Source organism: Alosa alosa, chromosome 6 (genome assembly GCF_017589495.1).
Source record: "Alosa alosa isolate M-15738 ecotype Scorff River chromosome 6, AALO_Geno_1.1, whole genome shotgun sequence".
Taxonomy (NCBI): Eukaryota; Metazoa; Chordata; class Actinopteri; order Clupeiformes; family Clupeidae; genus Alosa; species Alosa alosa.
The window spans coordinates 34,009,072-34,029,700 of NC_063194.1; the positions used below are offsets into that span (position 1 = coordinate 34,009,072).

General features: G+C 42.0%; 2 protein-coding genes and 1 long non-coding RNA gene across 4 annotated transcripts; 1 reads left to right on the forward strand and 2 right to left on the reverse strand.

Annotated features, from left to right (window-relative positions):
* The first annotated feature begins 602 nt into the window (after nt 1-602).
* Nucleotides 603-18,619, forward strand: LOC125296827 (centriolar coiled-coil protein of 110 kDa-like). Of its 2 annotated transcripts, XM_048246930.1 has the most exons (6): nt 603-680; nt 6,875-6,974; nt 7,725-7,802; nt 8,138-8,202; nt 17,909-17,968; nt 18,457-18,619. In XM_048246930.1, exons 2-6 carry the CDS (start codon nt 6,972-6,974, stop codon nt 18,611-18,613), a joined length of 363 nt encoding a protein of 120 aa, XP_048102887.1. In that variant the 5' UTR covers nt 603-680; nt 6,875-6,971; the 3' UTR covers nt 18,614-18,619. The 2 variants fall into 2 exon arrangements, with proteins under 2 accessions (XP_048102887.1, XP_048102888.1); XM_048246931.1 differs by lacking the exon at nt 603-680 and having other exon boundaries at nt 6,377-6,974.
* Nucleotides 12,386-14,106, reverse strand: LOC125296826. The gene is made up of 2 exons (XM_048246929.1): nt 13,850-14,106; nt 12,386-13,581 (listed from the first exon to the last, which is right to left on the reverse strand). Exons 1-2 carry the CDS (start codon nt 14,096-14,098, stop codon nt 12,454-12,456), a joined length of 1,377 nt encoding a protein of 458 aa, XP_048102886.1. The 5' UTR covers nt 14,099-14,106; the 3' UTR covers nt 12,386-12,453.
* On the reverse strand, nt 18,007-19,532 carry LOC125296828. Its single transcript, XR_007193864.1, has 3 exons — nt 19,085-19,532; nt 18,900-19,039; nt 18,007-18,041 (listed from the first exon to the last, which is right to left on the reverse strand). It is a non-coding gene; the product is annotated as an uncharacterized LOC125296828 (long non-coding RNA).
* Between the last annotated feature and the right edge of the window lie 1,097 nt (nt 19,533-20,629).

Consider the following 20,629-nt stretch of genomic DNA (forward strand, 5'->3'; position numbering starts at 1 on the left):
TAACTCTGATAGAGTTAATTATGAAACTCTAGGCTAGTGTTAATACGGCAACACTATGGCAAGTGTTATTTTAACACTGAGTGAGGATTACATAAACTCTGGAATAGTGTTAAAATTAACACCCATAGAGTAAAATTAACACTGGCCGATTTACTGTGTACTGTACAGTTATCTTAGTTATTGTTTCTGGTGTCAATGGCATTCTAGAATGGTCTTTCAGTGTGAGAAATTACAGTGAAGTTAAATTGTTACATTTACGTAAAATGATATCTTAAATTCCTAAGAAATGGGGGCAAAATTGAAAAGTTGTACATTTAAATTAGCCTGCAGTACAGCTTGAGTCTCAAAGTTAAATATAGGATTTGTTGGGATGTGATGTCAGATCTCCCCAGAGACTTTTCCTCTAAAGTTATATGTATTTCTGCTTTGCTTTTCTTGAGGGGCATTATGTATGATATTCCTGTTCGACGTATCTGTTACCTTGTCGTCATTAACACACACACACACACACACACCATTGCTCCATATCCATTTTTATAATTTGTAAACACTGATTGATATCTATCTGTCTATCTGTCAGCTCCATGCCATTGCATCCGAATCAGACCATGTGTTTGAAGTGGACAACTTTGAAGTGAACATCAGCAAGGCACTGGAAAGTAAACTCTTGAACATACAAGGTGCATGCAAATTTAGATTAATGGCACTAACTATACTTACCAAACAATGAAACTTTTTTTGTCTAAAACAGGCTTAACAGTTGTCACTTACTGTACGTTGCAAGCACTAATGTTATAAAACCCATGGAATGAAAACCTCCTTAACTGGTGGATACCATACAGCATAATAATTTAAGCCCTACCTAGAGCTGCCCAAATTCAATTCTTGTCTTGAAAGTTTTTTTTCTTTGTCTTACAAATAATAAACCAACTCTTATTGAGATCTAACCCTCAGGATATGAGACCTTGACTTGGGCTGAAACAAGAGGAAGACAATTTGTCAGGTCCTGTTGTCTCAGACCATTTCCTACTTAAAGTTCAACTTACTGTACGATCTAAAAATATACCTTTTCCCTTCTCAATTTATTATTGCTTCTTATTTCTCTTAATGGGGGTGTAGGAGAAACGGGTCGGATCTCATTTCAAATTTTGCTTTCCTATTGGTGAGGTTTCAGTTACTGAGGAATGGTGCTGGTCTAAATTGTTATATATTGAGTCTAGAATGATGTATTCCATTTGATGTCAGAATGAAAAACGCTCTCAATCTATTATTGCTTCTTATGTGGCTCGGGCCGGGCCGCTGACGGTGGATTTTAGTGCCCCACTCCGCCCTGCTCAACCCCCTTTTTAGCTTGCGCAATCCAACTCCACACAGCAAACTTTTTTTTCTCTCTTTTTTTTTTTTTTTTTCTTGCTCTGGCCAACAGGCCAACTAGAACAGCCAAAAGCCAAAGTCTTTGCAGTAAGTGCTTTGGAAGCCCGAGCGTACACCTTAAGCAGAGAATCTGCCAGGTCCATCCAGAATCAAGTAGCCATCCCAGGTAAAAAAAGTAGTATACTTTAGTGTGTTAGAAATATGATTAAAGTACATGAAGTATAAAGCAAGTATGCTTACACTTTTTGTACTTTATGTAAAGTATGTTTAATGTGTACTTTTAGAAAGTATACTTCAAAGTAGATGTTATTAAGTTCAACTTCAGTGTACTAAAATTAAATTTACTTATTGTGCAATATTCAAAGTGTTTTTGTAATGTACTTTTTAAAAGTGTACGTTGTTAGTGTATTTTAAATAGTAAAGAAGTTTATTTAGTTTAAGTGTATTAAATTGCTAATACTTAGAGTTGTAATATAGTGTACTTATGGAAAGTATATTTTTTTGGTAGGCCTAATACATTGTTTGTATAGTTTCATAGTCATAGTATTAAGTTCAACTTCAGTGTATTAAAATTAAATATACTTATTGTGCAATATTCAAAGTGTTTTTGTAATGTACTTTTTAAAAGTGTACTTTGTTGTTAGTGTATTTTAAATGGTAAAGAAGTTTATTTAGTTTAAGTGTATTAAATTGCTAATACTTAGAGTTGTAATATAGTACACTTATGGAAAGTATATTTTTTTGGTAGGCCTAATACATTATTTGTATAGTTTCATAGTCATCTCACCTTTAATAAAATACTAATGTGTGTAGCTGTTAGGCCTGATATGTCAGCCGCATGGATGGCAATGTGCAATAACCTAGCCTAGACACACTGATCTATCAGTTTTGGTCATCAAATAATATTTTTTCTTTTGTTGATTTTGTGTCTTAGCAAGGTAGTAGCCTATACGTTTGTGATGTAGTAGAGGTTGTGAGAGGATGAATGTGGCATTTTGTTAAATTTATAGGCAACACAGTTAAATGTATAGGCAGTCCAGTTGACCAATAACATGGTTGTTTGAATTTGAAATGGAGTGGGCGGATCTGTGCAGCTTTCGAGCAAAACGTGGTGTGAGCAAACATTAATGTAATTTTATACAGTCTATGCTTGTAACTTTATTTGCAAGACAGATGGACTGTAGAGACCAGAAAATGCATACGTTTACGTATTGTTACAGGTTTGTCCAAATTAAAGATACCATAAATTCTAGTCATGCCAGAGACGTTGGTCCTACAGAGCCAGAAGGACTCGTCATATGAGATAACAAGGGCTGAAGCCAGTTGGATCTAAAGTGCCAAGTTATTCGTTATCAGGTGAGTCCCAAAGCATATTGTTAAATTATTCTGATGTAGCTTACTCTTTATGACCTTCGGTAGTCTTTGGAGAAGTTAAATTGATGGCTTAGCAATCTTTCAAGAGTTTGTTTTTATCCTTGATAGTACAAGCTAGCAATGCCAGATCACGTTAGCTAATTTAACTAACGTTAACGTCATAAACGTCGACCAGATCCCTATCAAGAAGAAAACTAACGTTACATTAGCCTGCTTTGTGTTTGTGGGATTATTGACAAGCGTTATTAGCACTAACGTTAGACAAACTATGATGGAAGAAAGTGTGTTCTTTATTAAGCAACGTTTGCCTAAAGTTCACCAATGTTCTTTAATATTATAGTGTAGGCTAAGTTAACTCACAGAAAGGAGGATGGTGCTAGGCTAGTCACACTTCATATTCATTAGGCATGCTAATGACATTGTAGCTGTTTTTTTCTTTAATCGTGGAGACATCTTTTAAAATGAGTCTACAGGAGAAATTACATGCATTTTATGAAGTAGAACGTTTTTTTCCACCATTGATATTAGAGGGGGAATTAAACCTGGTGTTCTACTAAGTTAGTGCTATGAAGCTTAGGCTACATGATTGATATTATGCCTTGGTTTATGCAATAGATTTAGATTTTTTTAAATTATTTGTGTTTGACAGAGCATTCAAGTTCATTTCATAGTGTTTGTAATTTACCTCGTTTTAATCTGTAGCCTAACTATGTTTTTACAGGTGTTCCTGGACAGTTTTGAAACCGAGATGTCTGAACGCCTCAAATAATCAGCAGTAAAGGTAAATATTCTTCATCCAGGACCTTGTCCCATTACTCTTAAAGCATAACTCAAGCCAAAATGCAACCTAGGGTCTTTTTGTGAATGTACCTGAGTCAAACTTTCGTTTGAAAGCATAAGACAGAAGCGCCACCATTAAGCTTGACTGTATTGTCGTTTCTGGGTCAAATGCCATTTTGAATGGGAGTCGTAGGGGCAGAACTATTTTGATACATGATGATTTTGATTCATGCATCAAAATAATAGGCTAGTGCCCCTACGACATTTAAAATGCCATTTGACCCGAAAACGATAATACGGTTGTATTGGAAACAAAGGAATCTAAGGTAATCAAATGCAGAAAACAGGGTGGTTGCACTCATATCGGTGCCAAGGTGCACAACGCTTTAAGGAAAGACTACCTGGCCAGGTCTACCCATACCAGGATGGCGTCAATACCAATTTGACCCATAAAAAGTAAATGGCAAATAGGTACAGATAATCTGTATTAATCTCATCATTGCCAATGGATTTCTGTGTGAAATATTGTTTATCTTGTAAAATGTTGTCCATCTTCTTTCTGTTCACAGACAACAGAGACAAATTCTCTAATACCAAGGTCAATGCATTTGACTGCTGTCCAGCCCCGGGTTGCCACTGAAAACTTTATGCATCTTGGACTGGAAGATGGTTTGCTAGTAAGGACGCTAGCTACCACAGCCTTTGCCACCACATCTCAGTGTTGGGAGGAAAGTTCACTCACTGCACAACTCTACCAGCTGTACCTTTCCTCCTCAGCCATGATCCGTAACCACCATGGTTTTCTTTCTGGGCCAGAAGACTTTGCAAACAAATAAGCAATAAATTATCATGCATTACAAATTTAGCCATGTTAGACTGTTAAGTTGTTGGCTTGTAGGCTGGGTGTCCAGTAAACAATTTCAAGCTTAGAGGGCAAATTCTCTCACCTAGGAGGGTAAACAACTTTTGTTTTTCATGAAATCTGCATTTAATTGATGGTCTACCAATGAGGCTGTAGAGTATCGCGACACAATAGTGGCAAAAAGCACTTGCGCGATGAAACATGCATTTGGGTGTATTATATTATATATTATTTCACACACGTAGATATTAAATGTGTGTGCACAAATTCTCTCTGCACGTACGCACTCAGAGGAAACTGCTCCCCAAGCATGGAAGAAAATGCTGCGAAATTAGGAGGAATCTGACCAGCGCTCCAAACAGCCACTCGAAAAATCTATGCATGTGAAATAATATAATACGCCCAAATGCAAGTTTTATCGCGTTACCACATCCAACTTGAAAAGATATGCTCAAGAGATCCATAACTTTCAGGAAAATGTTTTACTTTTGTTATGGATGAATATTATGTTTTGTTTTCATTCATGTCAATAAAATGTTTTTCTCATAATCAAAGTGTAATTTGTCATGTAACAGAATAGGTAGGAGAGTACTAATAGTACAATTTTAAATCACACTAATATTATTTATAATACTAATATAATACTAATTATAATTGTATGCCTTTATAGTGCTTAAAGTATCTTAAGACTATACTTTTATTAACATAACTGCAAACTTTCAAGGCACTTATTGTAGTCAGGAAGTACATTTGAAGTTAATTTAAAATATTACAGAAGCATGCCAAATGAATAGAAATGAGGATGATAAGAGTATTCAAAATACACTACTACACTATTATTAGTTATACTGTAATGCCTTTTAAGTACATTTCCAATACACTTGGGATGTTACAAAATTGTACTGCAACTGTGTTTCGAATGCTCATAAAATCTCTTTGTATAATGTACTTAAGAACACTTAAAGTTTGAAAAAAGTTGTTCCATTTTAGCACACTAATTACACTCAAAGTATAGTCAAGTTGGTATTAAGTTGAACTTAATACATAATTCAATACACTTAATTACACTTGGATTTTACGAAAAAAGTACAAACGGTACTTAGTACACTTTCAAAACGTATACTTTTAATAGTTTTTTTACCTGGGATACTTGGTTACATCTATGACTTGTTTTTTGAGTTCCAAACTGAGGCCCCTCAGAGAAGAGCCTCCCTCTCTCCACAGGACTTGTCTCTACAGGACAGAGTCCGAGCTCAGGTAACACACACACACACACCACACACACCACATCAGTGGGCACCCCCATGTTGATGAGATGCCATCAGGACTATACAGTTCTGGCCCTATGACTTATGGATTCTCAGCTCCCGGTCATAACACGTTGTGTTTGTTTGTGTGTTTTGCATCTGCGTGCTACTCTGGTCATAACACGTTTGTGTGTGTGTGTGTTTTGCAGCTGCGTGCTGCTCTGTGCATAACACGTGTGTGTGTGTGTGTGTTTTGCAGCTGCGTGCTGCTCTGTTCATAACACATTGTGTGTGTGTGTGTGTGTTTTTGCAGCTGTGTGCTGCTCTGGTCATAACACGTTGTGTGTGTGTGTGTGTGTTTGTCATAACACGTGTGTGTGTGTGTGTGTGTTTTGCAGCTGTGTGCTGCTTTGGTCATAACACGTTGTGTGTGTGTGTGTGTGTGTGTGTGTTTTGCAGCTGCGTGCTGCTCTGTGCATAACATGTTGTGTGTGTGTGTGTGTTTTGCAGCTGCGTGCTGCTCTGTTCATAACACATTGTGTGTGTGTGTGTGTGTGTGTGTTTTGCAGCTGCGTGCTGCTCTGTTCATAACACGTGGTGTGTGTGTGTGTGTGTGTGTTTTGCAGCTGCGTGCTGCTCTGGTCATAACACGTGTGTGTGTGTGTGTGTGTTTTGCAGCTGCGTGCTGCTCTGGTCATAACACGTGTGTGTGTGTGTGTGTGTGTGTGTGTGTTTTTGCAGCTGCGTGCTGCTCTGGTCATATCACGTTGTGTGTGTGTGTGTGTGTGTTTTGCAGCTGTGTGCTGCTTTGGTCATAACACGTTGTGTGTGTGTGTGTGTGTGTTTTGCAGCTACGTGCTGCTCTGGTCATAACACGTTGTGTGTGTGTGTGTGTGTGTGTGTGTGTTTTGCAGCTGTGTGCTGCTCTGGTCATAACACGTTGTGTGTGTGTGTGTGTTTTGCAGCTGTGTGCTGCTTTGGTCATAACACGTTGTGTGTGTGTGTGTGTTTTGCAGCTACGTGCTGCTCTGGTCATAACACGTTGTGTGTGTGTGTGTGTGTGTGTGTTTTGCAGCTGCGTGCTGCTCTGGTCATAACACGTGTGTGTGTGTGTGTGTGTGTGTTTTGCAGCTGCATGCTGCTCTGGTCATAACACGTTGTGTGTGGGTGTGTGTGTGTGTTTTGCAGCTGCGTGCTGCTCTGGTCATAACACGTTGTGTGTGTGTGTGTTTTGCAGCTGCGTGCTGCTCGGTTTGACATCTTCGACATCTTCTTTGAGCTGAGCCCAGAGGAGCGCCTGGCACTGCTGCAGCACCGAGAGGAAGCTGAGGGAGATGGTACCCTCATAGAGATATACACACGCACACGCATACACACACTCACTATATACACACACACTCACTATATACACACATACAAATACACACGCACACTCACTATATACACACATAAAAACGCACGCACACTCACTATATACACACACACACATACACACTCACACACACTCACAGAGATATACACATACAAACACACACACTCATAGAGATTTACACACACACGCACGCACAAACACTCACTATACACACATACAAATATACACGCACACTCACTATACACACACATAAAAACACACACACACACTCACAGAGATATACACATACAAACACACACACACACACACACACACTCACTCACTCACTCACTATATACACACATACAAATATACACGCACTTACTATATACACACATAAAAACACACACGCACACACTATATACACACACACACACTCACAGAGATATACACATACAAACACAAACACACACACACACACACGCACACACTCACAGAGATATACACACATACAAACACACATGCACACACACTCACAGAGATATACACATATACAAACACATACATTCACAAACTCACAGAAATACACACATACAAACACACACATGCACTCACAGAGATACGCACACACACTCACAAAGATAGACACATACAAACTCAGAGATACACACACACAAACTCAGAGATACACACACTCACACTCACAACTAACCTCACCTGGCTGTGTGTTTCTCAGGAGAAGACCAAGCCCCTCAAGGAGCGCAGGTGTCTGTCTGCTGCCACCCAGAAGTCTCTGGATAGGAAGAAGCAGAGATGAGAGAACACACACACATACTGTACACACACACACACATCAGGACTATGGCTCATCAGGTCTCACACACACACACTCACAGACACACATCAGGGCTGTGTGTGTGTGTGTGTGTGTGTGTGTGAGACCCGGTGAGGGCTGTGTGTGTGTGTGTGTGTGTTTTCATTGGGTGAAAAGGTGGAGCCAGTAGTCCATGTGGCCCATGTGGGTCAAGTGTTCAATGTCCTGCTTGAGCTTTTGAATCTTTCATGAGACCCACTGCATTTTGCATCTCTCTTGCGCTGTGTGTGTGCGCGTGTGTGTGTGTGTTTTTCTCCCATCTGTGTTTTACACAGATGGGAGAATCTCCAGGCCCAGTGAGGAAGACTCAACAGAAGCCCAGGAGCCCCAGCACCAATAGGTACTTTACACACACGCTGTGTGTTTGTGTTCCCCCCCCCCCACACACACACACACCTACATGACTTTTAGCACTTTTACATCCCTCTCCCTATGCTACAGACCTTTTATTTATTTTCTTATTTTATCACACGTCAAAACACACACACACACACACACACACACACACACACACACACACACACACACAGTGTTGCCACAGTTACCTTGAAAAAGTAATCTGATTACTGATTACTCCTTTAAAAAGTAACTTAGTTACTTTACTGATTACTTGATTTTAAAAGTAACTAAGTTAGATTACACGTTACTTTATTAGTTACTTTCAGCTAGGGTTGGGTATCGTTTGGGTTTTATCCGATACCGGTGCTAAATCGATACTTTTAAGACGGTGCCGGTGCCGAAACGGTGCTTGAACCGGTACTTTGTTTTTAAAATGTTTTAAATTAAAATGGTCTAAAGCATGAATTGCTTTTTTTTTATTGATAAGACACATTTGAACATGAAATTGATCTGTTGTATTCAATTTACGGTCAATATTTCATTGCTCCTACGAATAATACATTTAAATGTTAAAACCGCTTGCCATGCATGCACACACAATAGTAGGCTAAGCTCTGCTTTCAAGTTTACCCATTGTAGGCGGTTTGCCATACGTATGTTAAAACCGCTTGCCATAAAACTGCCAGGTCATGGACAATGTCATTTGCAAGCAAGCTAATCTAACAGGGACTCTACTTTCCAGATAATTCAGTGTGTTCCCAAATGCTTCAAGAAATGTCATGTCTTAACCCATAACAAGCAATAGTTTTGAACATGCTAGGCTGCATGTCGGTGTTGAAGTGTTTAGATTCCCAGCGCTAGCCTAGTAGGCATTTTAACAGCAACTATGGCTAAGCGCTAACACTAGTCAGCTGAGTTTAATTAGCGATAACGTACGGAGATGGATTCGTAGCCTCTTAGACAGCTCAGTTACCCTGGAAATCCAGAGTTCTATATATACTGACTAGATGTCGCCTTGACTACTGCTGTTCATTGGAACGAATGCGTCAATCGAGACGCCATCTTGCCGCGGTGATCCACTCCTCTATAATGCATTAACGTCAATCTGAGCAAAGATCTAACGAAAATAAAATCACCATAAATCGTCAAAATCTCCAGCAATTATCTAGTTTTTTGGGTTGCTCCAACTGACAGGCATGTATTTATGGTTGAGTCTAGAGAAAACTAAGCTTTTGATGATAATAAAGATACATTTTACCCGTCTAGCCCCATAGACTCCCATTCATTCTGCACTAGCTAGAGGCGGCCCCTAGAGGAACAATGAGTGAACTGCAACCAGGTTCGATACAATGAAAGTAAACAGGCTCTCCGTAGACAGGCTCTGGTTGAGGCCACATACCTCTCGTCTCGTTTACCCGTATAAGTTGTAATCTTACCAGAAGTTGCTGTAGATCTGTAGAACATTTACTTCCGTGCTTTAACGTGGTCTGCTACTTCATACGCCAGTCGTTACTTTTTTAATCATGGGCCAATGCTATGGGCAAACGAGATGTAGCTTAATTCACAAATGACAAAGCCATGAGAAAAGTGATTTTCTTACGTTTCAACAACAACGAAACCGAGTTTGCCATTATTGTGAGAAGTTCCCAAATGTGTCGCTATTCACTAAAAAGGTTTTCTGTCGCTGGGGATGGCCAAACGTCGCTAAATAGGGAACACTGACAATAAGGGAGAACTAGTTTAGAGCTTCAGATCCCCGCTACAAGATGGCGGCGGTGTTGACGCATGCTGAGAAGCCGAAGGCGACATCTAGTCAGTATACACAAGTTATTGAGCCGTTTCCGCTCTACATCCTGAACTTCTTCCGTCGAATGCAATCCACTTCCGTTCTGGCGGGCTGGGTTTGTTTTGCTAGCTTGCTCCGTTGTGCCGACGAAGCACTGATATCGCTGTGACAAAGAGGATATAACCATTAGCTGCTACAACATGAAGAAAAGTGGTTCGGGAACGACGTGTGCTGTAGTTGGTTATAAAAACTCGAGAAAGCACCTGAACGAGTGGTTAGATAGAGAGTGCTACGACCACAAACCAGCTACGAAGAGGCAATGTCCATGCGCTCCATTGTTCACATTTTTTCGCAAGCCTGATAGCGACTTGGAATCAAGGACCTGGCTGAAGGCATTGAATGTAAAGAAACCACCACGCAACGTTTTTGTTTGTTCCCATCACTTTGTGGACAAAAAACCAACCAAGGATAATCCTTTCCCAGAGTTGTGGTTGGGATACAATCGCACTACCCAGCCAAAGAGGCGTCAACTCACCCAGCGGACAACTGCCTCCCCCCAGATAAAGAAACGCAGACTTGAATCTGAGGGTAAGTTCAGCAACTTTAGCTATGAAGCTGAAAATACTGTTAATTATGAAGAACATTGCTACCGGTATTTTGCTAAGGCAGTTGATTGTTTTGGAGATGGGACAAATAATGCACCGCGATACATCATTAATTGTGTGTAATATGTGTGCGTGCATGTCTTTTACATCATAAATACAATGCAAGGTGGCAGGCTGTTGTGATGATGATTGTGTGTGTGTGCGTGTGAGTGCAATGTTGTAGTACAAATTTTGTCATTGTGATTATTAGAGAGAGGACTATGTCTGCATTAATTTGGCTCCATCCATGTTTTCTGGTCCCCTTATTAGATGCTCCTGAAACCTGTCAGCCTGCCTGTGAGGCCGAGCCTGCTACACCAAAATTTCGAGATGCCCAGACCCAATGGGAGGATCCGTCACATGTTGACCACACGTACTGTTCAACACCGTCCGTTAAAGTAGACAAGGCCACACAGTGCGAGGCAGAAATGGGTCCTACTGTGACTAGCACCACGGTCATTGATGATGCTAGGTCCCGGCTGTATACAGGAGTGCGTATGGTTCAATTTTTCACCCTAGTGACGGTGTTGTTGCCTTTCAGTAAGCCATCAATTACCCTTCCTGTTGTTGACCAAATCCTAATGACCTTGATTAAGTTAAAACTAAACCTAATATTAGGAGATATTGCTCACCGCTTCAATGTGTCCACATCCATGGCAAGCATTGTGATTAGTCACTGGATTGACGTGATGGGTGAACAGTTCAAAGTCCTGATCCCATGGCTTCCAAGAGAGACCATTCGTGCCACCATGCCCTTGTCGTTTCAGAGGAACTACCCTCGAACCACCTGCATCATCGACTGTGCCGAAAGTGCCATGCAGAGAGCCACAAACCATGACTCAAGGAGTGACACTTTCAGCCAATACAAATCACGCAACACTGTGAAATATCTCGTCGCTGTGGCCCCTAATGGGCTCATCATGTTTATATCTGACGCCTATGCTGGCAGAAGCAGCGATAAGTTTATCACCATGGACAGTGGGTTTCTAGACTATCTGAGGGGCTGGTGATGAGGTCATGGCGGACCGTGGGTTCACCATTCGAGACTTGCTTGATGAGAGAAGGGTCAGTTTGAACATCCCTGCATTCACCTACAGGCGCAATCAGTTGACAAATGAGGAGACGACACGCACCAGGCGAGTAGCCAATGTCCGCATACACGTGGAAAGAGCAATCCAGAGACTGAAGGTCTTTAAGATTTTATCACAGACCGTTCCCATCAGCATGGCACCGAAACTGGACAACATCTTAACCATCTGTGCTGGCCTAGTTAACCTGAAGAGTCCACTGATTAGAGTGCCTCGTGAGGTTTAGAATCTTGCCTTATGTCCCAGTCTACCAACACCCAGCCATGTTGTTCATTAAATACAGATAAACACAATAAATACTGCATGCATTGTATTTTTTTAATATTATATATGAATATTTTTATAGTGATGTAATTGTGTGGGCTTTTGTATTTTACTTTTTAAATACCTGTTAGAATTAAACATATGATCTTTCTTGTTGAAGCCATTTCTTTAGTTTCCTCAAAACAATTAATTAATCCAGTGTTATTTATGTACAGTATGAGCTTACTATGAATGATAAACTGTTAACAGAAATTGTAGCCCTCTAAGGAACATAAGGCCTATCATTCATGATCGTAGTTCAGTGCAATAATGAAATGAAATTACATCAAACTTTATTTTACTCAAACAGTACAGGCACATTGATATATTGCACAGCACAAAGAGATCATGTAAATTGTGCATTATGTAAATAACGGACAACTGTTGGCTCCTGTGGGCATGACCTAAATAAGGCAGTTTTATATTATTTTTCAAATGCTGCGATATTTACTGCAGAACTGTAACCTTCCCTCAACAAAATCATCAACAATTTTCGGGAGCATGTGGGCAAAGTAGAATGTGCGCAGCCTTATGATATGGCCCTGGACAAATTCTTGGTCGTAGGGTACTTCGATTTCTAGGTGCTCAGTTTTGTTCCAGATCACCAACTTGGAGTGCTGAAGCCCTGTGCAGTGCATCCCAATTTGTACCTGCATGTAGTAGCCTTTTGGACCATTGCAGGCAATATGGTAATCTACCCTATCTCCGTTTGCCACAGTTGTGATTTCGCAGTTCTTTGTTGCCAAAAATTCTGCTAGTGACTTGTTTCCCATCACAGGTGATTTGATCTCCAACAGAATGTCTTTGTTTATCACTCCATCGGGAGATGCTGCAAGCCACGGTTCCTTTTCGCACACCACTAAGCCTTTGGTTTCAATGCTGTTGCCCAGAGTTTCCAAATAGTCCCTTGCAAGTTCCTCCCCCTCCGCTCCTTGACGGGTTGCGGCATTGCCACGGAAGGATGGGTGTAAGTGTTCTGACAAAAACTTGTCAGGTGCCGTGGTTGAGCGAATGGGCACCTTTCTAGCCGTGCTCGCTGTGATGCGCACTCTCCGCGCATCATGCCAGACCTGTTCTTTGCTCTGTGCTTTTGTAACCTTCTCAATCTCCTCAAGCTGGGCTGTGGACATGTTAATGTATTCATCATAGAAGGTTCTACATTTTACACAAGTCAGTGGTGTGTGGTGCTCATCATGGGTTAGGAGATGGAGGCGTGGACATGGTGTTGGCTCGGTGATGGAGGAGGTATTAGCATTAAAGCAGAGCTGCAGGAGGCTACTCCCAGGGCAATTGAAAAGTTCTGCCATTGGTGAGGCAAGTGCGTTCTTCCTCCACTCTTCATGATTCCTAAAGAGTGTCACCTTCTGTGCCGGTTCTGGAGTGGTAGAGGATGGCTGTGAAGTTGGTGGCGGCTGGTAGAGATCCTTCCTGTTGTGTCGTTTGAAGCGCACATACTTCATCTTCCTCTGACCAGCATTTCTTTTAGACCCAGCATTCCACTGGTTCTGTCTGTCTGTGCAGGCAAGCCCGGTTTTCCCCTGTCTCACAGCATTTTCTACCTAGAGAGATATAGTAAAAACAGTGCATAGATATTGTAATGAGTTCACTGCAAACATGTCATATGATATAATATATTGCACACATAGCCTACAATGAATATACAGAACATTGGGTTTGCAGAAATGCACTTTATGAAGAAAATGCATTATTATCATCATCATGGCACAAACACACTTTGCACTCTAGCCAAGTAGCCTATGATGTAGTTCGGATACCAACAATAAACAAGACAAGGCCTAGGCTACAATGGTCAAATAATCTAGTTACCTTCCACAGGATCGCAGCTGAGTGGGAAGAAGATCTCCCTGGTCCAGCAACACACGTACATCCCGCAGTTTTGACTTCTCCAGCTTCAGTTACCAGCACCCAAGCATTATGCCACGCATTGTTCAAACACTGGCTAGGCTCTACATTTGCTTTCAGATAAACAAAACGATCATGTTTGTATGACATGACACAACCGACTTTGTTGCTGTGCAGGTATTGATATGCCTCGGAGGCTTTCAGATTGTCCATTGCTTTTCCATCTATTGCTAAGGATTGCACGGGTAGGAGCAAATCTTGCTGTAATGCTATGCTGGGCCACGTCGTCATGTTATCCTCCCAGTTCTGCACTGAATTCGGGTGGGGGAGAATAACGCCATCTCCAGTCAAAGTGGTAGAACCGTGATCCCAAGCTAGCATGGAAATCGCTGTGTTTACACCGGCAGACGCTGCGCAAACCACTTCCGGCGGAAATGAAATGCATTTGGTAGCGTTATGGCGGCACCCGGGGTTTCGCGCGTGAACTTGTGTATATCTATGCCCGCAAGATACTCTGGCCACGAGCAATGATGCAAATTTCTTCTAGCCTATCTCTCGAGCGAGAGGGACCAATCAAATCGGTGTAGGTGGGACAAAGGCGAGCTACACTGATGACTGACACTGATGAATTGTGATTGGTCGTAGCGTTATCCAACTGCGTGCAGTGAGAGTTTCAAATGCTTGGTGCCGCCCCTCGAATTGGGCCATTTTCATTACTCGTGGCCAGACCCTTAATCTGAAAGATTCCAGGGTCTGGTTTACCAGGCTACAGGCCTCCACTTCCAATCAACTACAGTAGGCTATTCATCAAATGTCTATCAAAATAAGCAAACAATAAGTACCTAGGCCTATGTTAATAATTATAAGGTTATCACAATTAAAATAATAACTATATGGTAGTAGGCAGACAATCTGTTTTGTTTTGCGAGCAAATACATTTAGCAAATAGTTTATAAATGGAATAAAGCTCCTTAAAAATGAGCACGGAGGTCTGATGTGAATGACAGCTAGCTGAACCAATAAGACAACATAATTACCATTAGAATTAACTTAGCTTGGCCGTTAGCCTGGTCGGGACCAGGCTAGGTGCAGAGAATAAATCCCCATGGTAACTTATGTGCCATCTCTTTTGTGAAACCAAGTCAAGGCTAAATTCATCCAGGATAACCTAAAAATCCCAGCTTAATCCCTTATCTAGGTTTTGAAATACCCCTCAGGTATGTAACCTTTATGTTTTTGCCAGCTAACTTTTAACATGATCTTCATATTCATTGTGATGCTATATGGGCCTCATGCACATGAAGGATTAATACGCCATTATGGCGTGTTTCACCTTACAACTTTGCTGATAACATTTCAAATAAATGCCAGTTAGCACATTAGCAAGGATAATGTGTATAGGCTACTGTTGATGTTGTTTCATAGCCTTTTGCTTGTGTGTAGTTAGGCCCACTTCTAGATATTGACAGGAGCTCGCGATATCGCGTTAAAGTAAGCTACTTGGGCTCACACAAGCTGTCAAACACTGTCCACTCGCCTATGGGGTGCACCCCTCTGGTTTATACATCCAGTGTTTATGTTAGCTAACTGTATCTGTATGTGTTGCTATCAGAGCAAGACGTTAGAGATGGCACATAAAATGCAGTGATGTATAAAAAAATAAAAAGCAATTTAAGCACCGAAATCCACGTTGTTATTAGATGCATTTACTACCGTTTGCGTCGGCACCGGTGCCATATTAGAACCGTGTTTCGGTGGCCAACCTACTTTCAGCAGCTGTCGACAACATCCCCACCGCCTCAAAATAAAAATGATAACTGGTTTTGCCAATACTCACTATACAGGAAGTGCATTTTAACAGTAATGTATAGCAGACATCCCAACCTAACCTACTTAGATACTGAAATTCAGTAAATTGGCAGTAAATTGGCAACTAGCCATCTTGTATAGGCCTGAGTATGCAAATGAAATTACACTTGTTAAACTCACCTCAACAAGTCTTTTGCAATCATTTAACCCGCTGTGAGCAATGCTAAAGTCGCTGTTACAAACAGTGCAGTGTGCAACACTATCATTATGTTTTAATCTTATAAGACAATTGGGTACACTTCTGTGTAGTCTAATGTGAAATGGGTCTTAATTCTTCCTTTTTGAGGGGCACTGACGCTGCCATGACGCTCCTAGATACAATGACTGAACTGATTAATTAAGTTTGGGAGAAAAGAGATATAAGCACACTTACACTGAAAACTGATTGGTTGATTTAGCAAAACAGACCAGGATGCTCTCTGTCTTGGATGCGCTTCAGGCACAAACGTACCACCCCTCTCCGTTGTGTGCGCGTTAAACTCGTATGCACACGCGATTTGAAGTCCGGACTGGCTTGCGTGCTCTTCTTCGCTCTGGTTTCCGGGAGATTTTATGTAATTTGCGGGCGTCAGGAAGCCGCTATCAATATGTGGGAGACTCCCAAAACTTCGGGAGACTTGGGATGTCTAGCTAGACAGCACTTTGTCGCCAGCACAGAATGTACAATGTACCTTAATGTTGTCATGTTTAGCGGACACAAACTCAAAGTAATGACTGATGAAATGTGCATCTCTCTCTCTCCCTCCATTGTTGTTTACGTTTGTGTCGCTGCGTGGTTTTACACGTGAATTGTGCTCATGCTGAAAACGTGAGCATAGCCTACATGACGTTAATCCCCAAGACAAGAAGAAAGCAAAGAATATATATTTTTACTAAAGAAAATTACAAAAATAGTAACGCACAGTAACTTAGATAAGTAACTTTAATCTGATTACTGGTTTGTAAATAGTAGCGCGTTAGATTACTCGTTACCGAAAAAAGTGGTCAAAATAGACTAACGCGTTACTGGCATCACTGCACACACACACACACACACACACATATCTTACTTTCTCCAACTTTTGCACATCTCCATAGAACTTTTTATGTATTATTTTTTATTTATTATATTTCTCCTCCATCTATCTACCCATGTCCTTGATTGCCTAGCCTTTCTTACCCCCCCCCCATCCCCAACACACACACAAAAAACACACACACTTACATCATCACTGTCATCACCTCACATACATACAGCACACTGCTTGCTACAGTAAGCCTCCTCTACATACTTGCTGCACACTGCCCCCCCTCCCTACATACACAGCACATTGTCTTCAGGATCTTCTCCAACACACATCCTCTACATACTTACAGCACACTGCCCCCACCTACCCACACACACACTACACACACACACACAGTCACTGCTCCACATACAGTAGTACTCTGCTTGCAATAGTAAGTCCCTTCACCATACTTGCAGTAAACTGCCCCCCCTCTCCCCTACCTACACAGCACATTATTTCATCAGGAAGCTTCTCCAACACACATATTGCACACTGCCCTCTCCCCACATACACAGCACACTATCCCATCTCCCCTGTCATCCCCCAACACACACACCAAGACCCCCTGGCAGTTGGGTTGCCCCCTTGAGCTGTGGATCTGCCCAAGGTTTCTTCCTTGGTAAGGGAGTTTTCCTTGCCCTGTTGCTCTTGGGTGCTCCTTGTTGGTGCCCCCAATCCCAATCCTCCCCACCTTTCTTATGCAGCCCTTGCCCCCCCCCCCCTCCCCTGTTGCTCTTGGGTGCTCCTTGTTGGTGCCCCCCCCAATCCCAATCCTCCCCCACCTTTCTTATGCAGCCCTTGCCCCCCCCCCTCCATAAATGCACAAATAGGCTGACACCAGACATAATTTCACTGCATTTCTTACTTCCAGTAACTATATGCATGTGAACTTCCTTGTATCCTTGTATCCTTGTACATGCTGTGTGTTTGTGTTTGTGAGTGTGTGTGTATGTGTGTGTCTGTCTTTCTTTGTGTGTGTGTGTGTGTGTGTGTGTGTGTGTGTGTGTGTGTTTGTCTGTATGGGTGTGTGTGTGTCTGTGTGTGTGTGTGTGTGTGTTTGGAGGGCCACATGAGCACTTAGCTGTCTGTCTCCTCTGTCTCCTAGGATCTTGCTGCCCAGTCAAGGTCAGAATTCCCCAGTTCCCAGCCAGCTGCACCGCCAAGGGTGAGTGATACACACTGGCACACTCAACACACACACTGACACACACACACACACACACACACACACACACACACTGGCACACTCAACACACACACACACTGGCACACTCTCTCACACACACACACACATAAAGAAAGACAGACACACACACACTGGCACACACACACACTGGCACACTCAACACACACACACTGGCACACTCACACACACTTACACACACACACACACACACACCGGCACACTCACACACACACCGGTACACTCACACTGACACACTGGCACACTCACACACACACATGCCCTGCTTAACATGTTTACCATTTTGTGTGTGTGAAAAATGTACAGAACAGGTATGGCAACTGTGTGTGTGTGTGTGTGTGTGTGTGTGTGTGTGTGTGTGTGTGTGCGCGTGTGTGTGTGTGTGTGTGTGTAAAGCTGTATTAGGTGATGAACTTCTGCCCTCTTCTCCTCACCTGTGTCTGTCCCAGGAGCTGGTACAAGAAGACGCCAGAGCACCGTGTGAAGCGCTCTGACAGTCTGAACAAGCAGCACTCACTGGGAAAACACACACACACACACACACACACACACACAGTTCTGTGCCATACAGAAATTACTCCAGCTGATATTGTACTCCTGAGGTGAACCTTATGAGCCCCAGCCAGGCCTTAGCCTCAGTTTACCCCCCCCCCCCCCCACACACACATACACACACATATACACACACACACACACACACACACACACACACACACACACACACACACACACACACACACACACACACATACATACACACACACACACACACTCACACACACACACTCACACATGCACTCACACACACACACACACACAACACACACAACACAATGCACACTCCTAATCACTCCTGTCAGACATCAACAAGATTGAACACTGTTGCTCACACACTTCCCATTAGTAGCAGCTTCTGTCCCTGCTGAATGAGGATGTCTTCACCTCAGTCCTCTTGCTTCTGTCCCTGCTGAATGAGGATGTCTTCACCTCAGTCCTCTTGCTTCTGTCCCTGCTGAATGAGGATGTCTTCACCTCAGTCCTCTTGCTTCTGTCCCTACTGAATGAGGATGTCTTCACCTCAGTCCTCTTGCTTCACGCTTTAAACACAGAATTACTTTCAAAGAGCTCTTGATCGCTCCTATCGGACAGCAAGAGGAGGGAACACTGTCCCACACGCTTTCCACCAGTAGTACCTGCTCTGTGCACTGTGAGCAGGAAATAGGGTTAACAGTCCACTGTTTTTACATGTTTACATGCGGCGTTACCTAACGAAATGTTGATCGACAGATATGTGCTATGTAGGATATTAGCGTAGGACATTTACCTTGGACAGTTTTTGAGAGGACTTGTGTGACTATTGCATTTTAAGTGTCAGTATTGGATTATTGAAATATGATTGTATGTTTACTTTTGATTTATTTTGTACACCGAATTTGCAGTTCGCTGTTCTGATGAAACACACCATAAACTGTGCCTGTAAACACAAAACAAGCATGACCTTAGCTTACTGAAATCACCATTAGGCATTTTCTCATATAGAGGAATTTATTGAGTTTAGGTAAAATCCCGAATGTATTCTGCTTTTGCTAGCATTAAGACTAGTATCCTCGACCCACAAACCATATAATCTGAAAAACAATATGTGCTGTAGACCAGAGAGGTTGTCAAATTTCCAGAGATTCAAACACTGCTTGGTATAACAAGGACATATTAGTCAACATGTCTCCTAGGGCAGAATCTAATTCTGTAGATCTATGGGAAGTCTCATAGAAAAAAAGATCTGTCCAAGCAACTGAACTGCTTGAGTGGCCCTGAACTAGTATCAGACTGCAAGGCTCTGGTCATCACTGGAGCTTTGTGGCAGCTCCGTAGATTTGACCGCTCACTCAACAGAACAGCAGGTCTATTCATTGGACTGACCTGAAGGAGGCCTGGGGCTTCCTTCATTCAGATTCAGATAGTATGCCTTCCTTTGTAGTGAGTAATGTGTGTACATTTACTTGAAATAAGTATTTATGAGGATGGAAAATAGGGCTGCTGGTCTGTACTTTTTAGAGAAGCTCTGATGAAAATATTGTGATGTGTATTTATTTGAACCTATTAAGTCTTTGGAATAAAGTTATTGAAATTTACAAGTGAAATAAAAGAATGTGAGTTTCTGTTTATATACCGGTTACAAAGAATACATATTCACTATGGCAACACATATTTTAGTATGATGAGCCCCATTTCCACTGGTGCATCTGCATTTGCTCTGCAAGTCAGTCTGTCAGTTTTCCATATACCCAGGAACTAATCACAATTGCTTATCCGGCATGGGGCGGGCTTCATACACAATAGCAATCATTTTGCATGATAAATTCCAGATTCATACACATATCAGTAAACCTCAACTTCCCTTGAGTTCAGTGGTACCAGGGATTTGATGTACCGGTAACTCTGTGTAGTTTCTGAGATAGCCTATAAGCATTTACAGTATGTGGGCTTGTGAGTGTATTTGTGTCTGTGTATATTTGTGTGTGTGTGTGTGTGTGTGTGGGGTCTGTCTGGGTAAGAGAGGGGACCACAAAGTGTCAGAGTTGCACAGTTGTGGTGTAAATGTGAGATTTGAAACATTTGTTC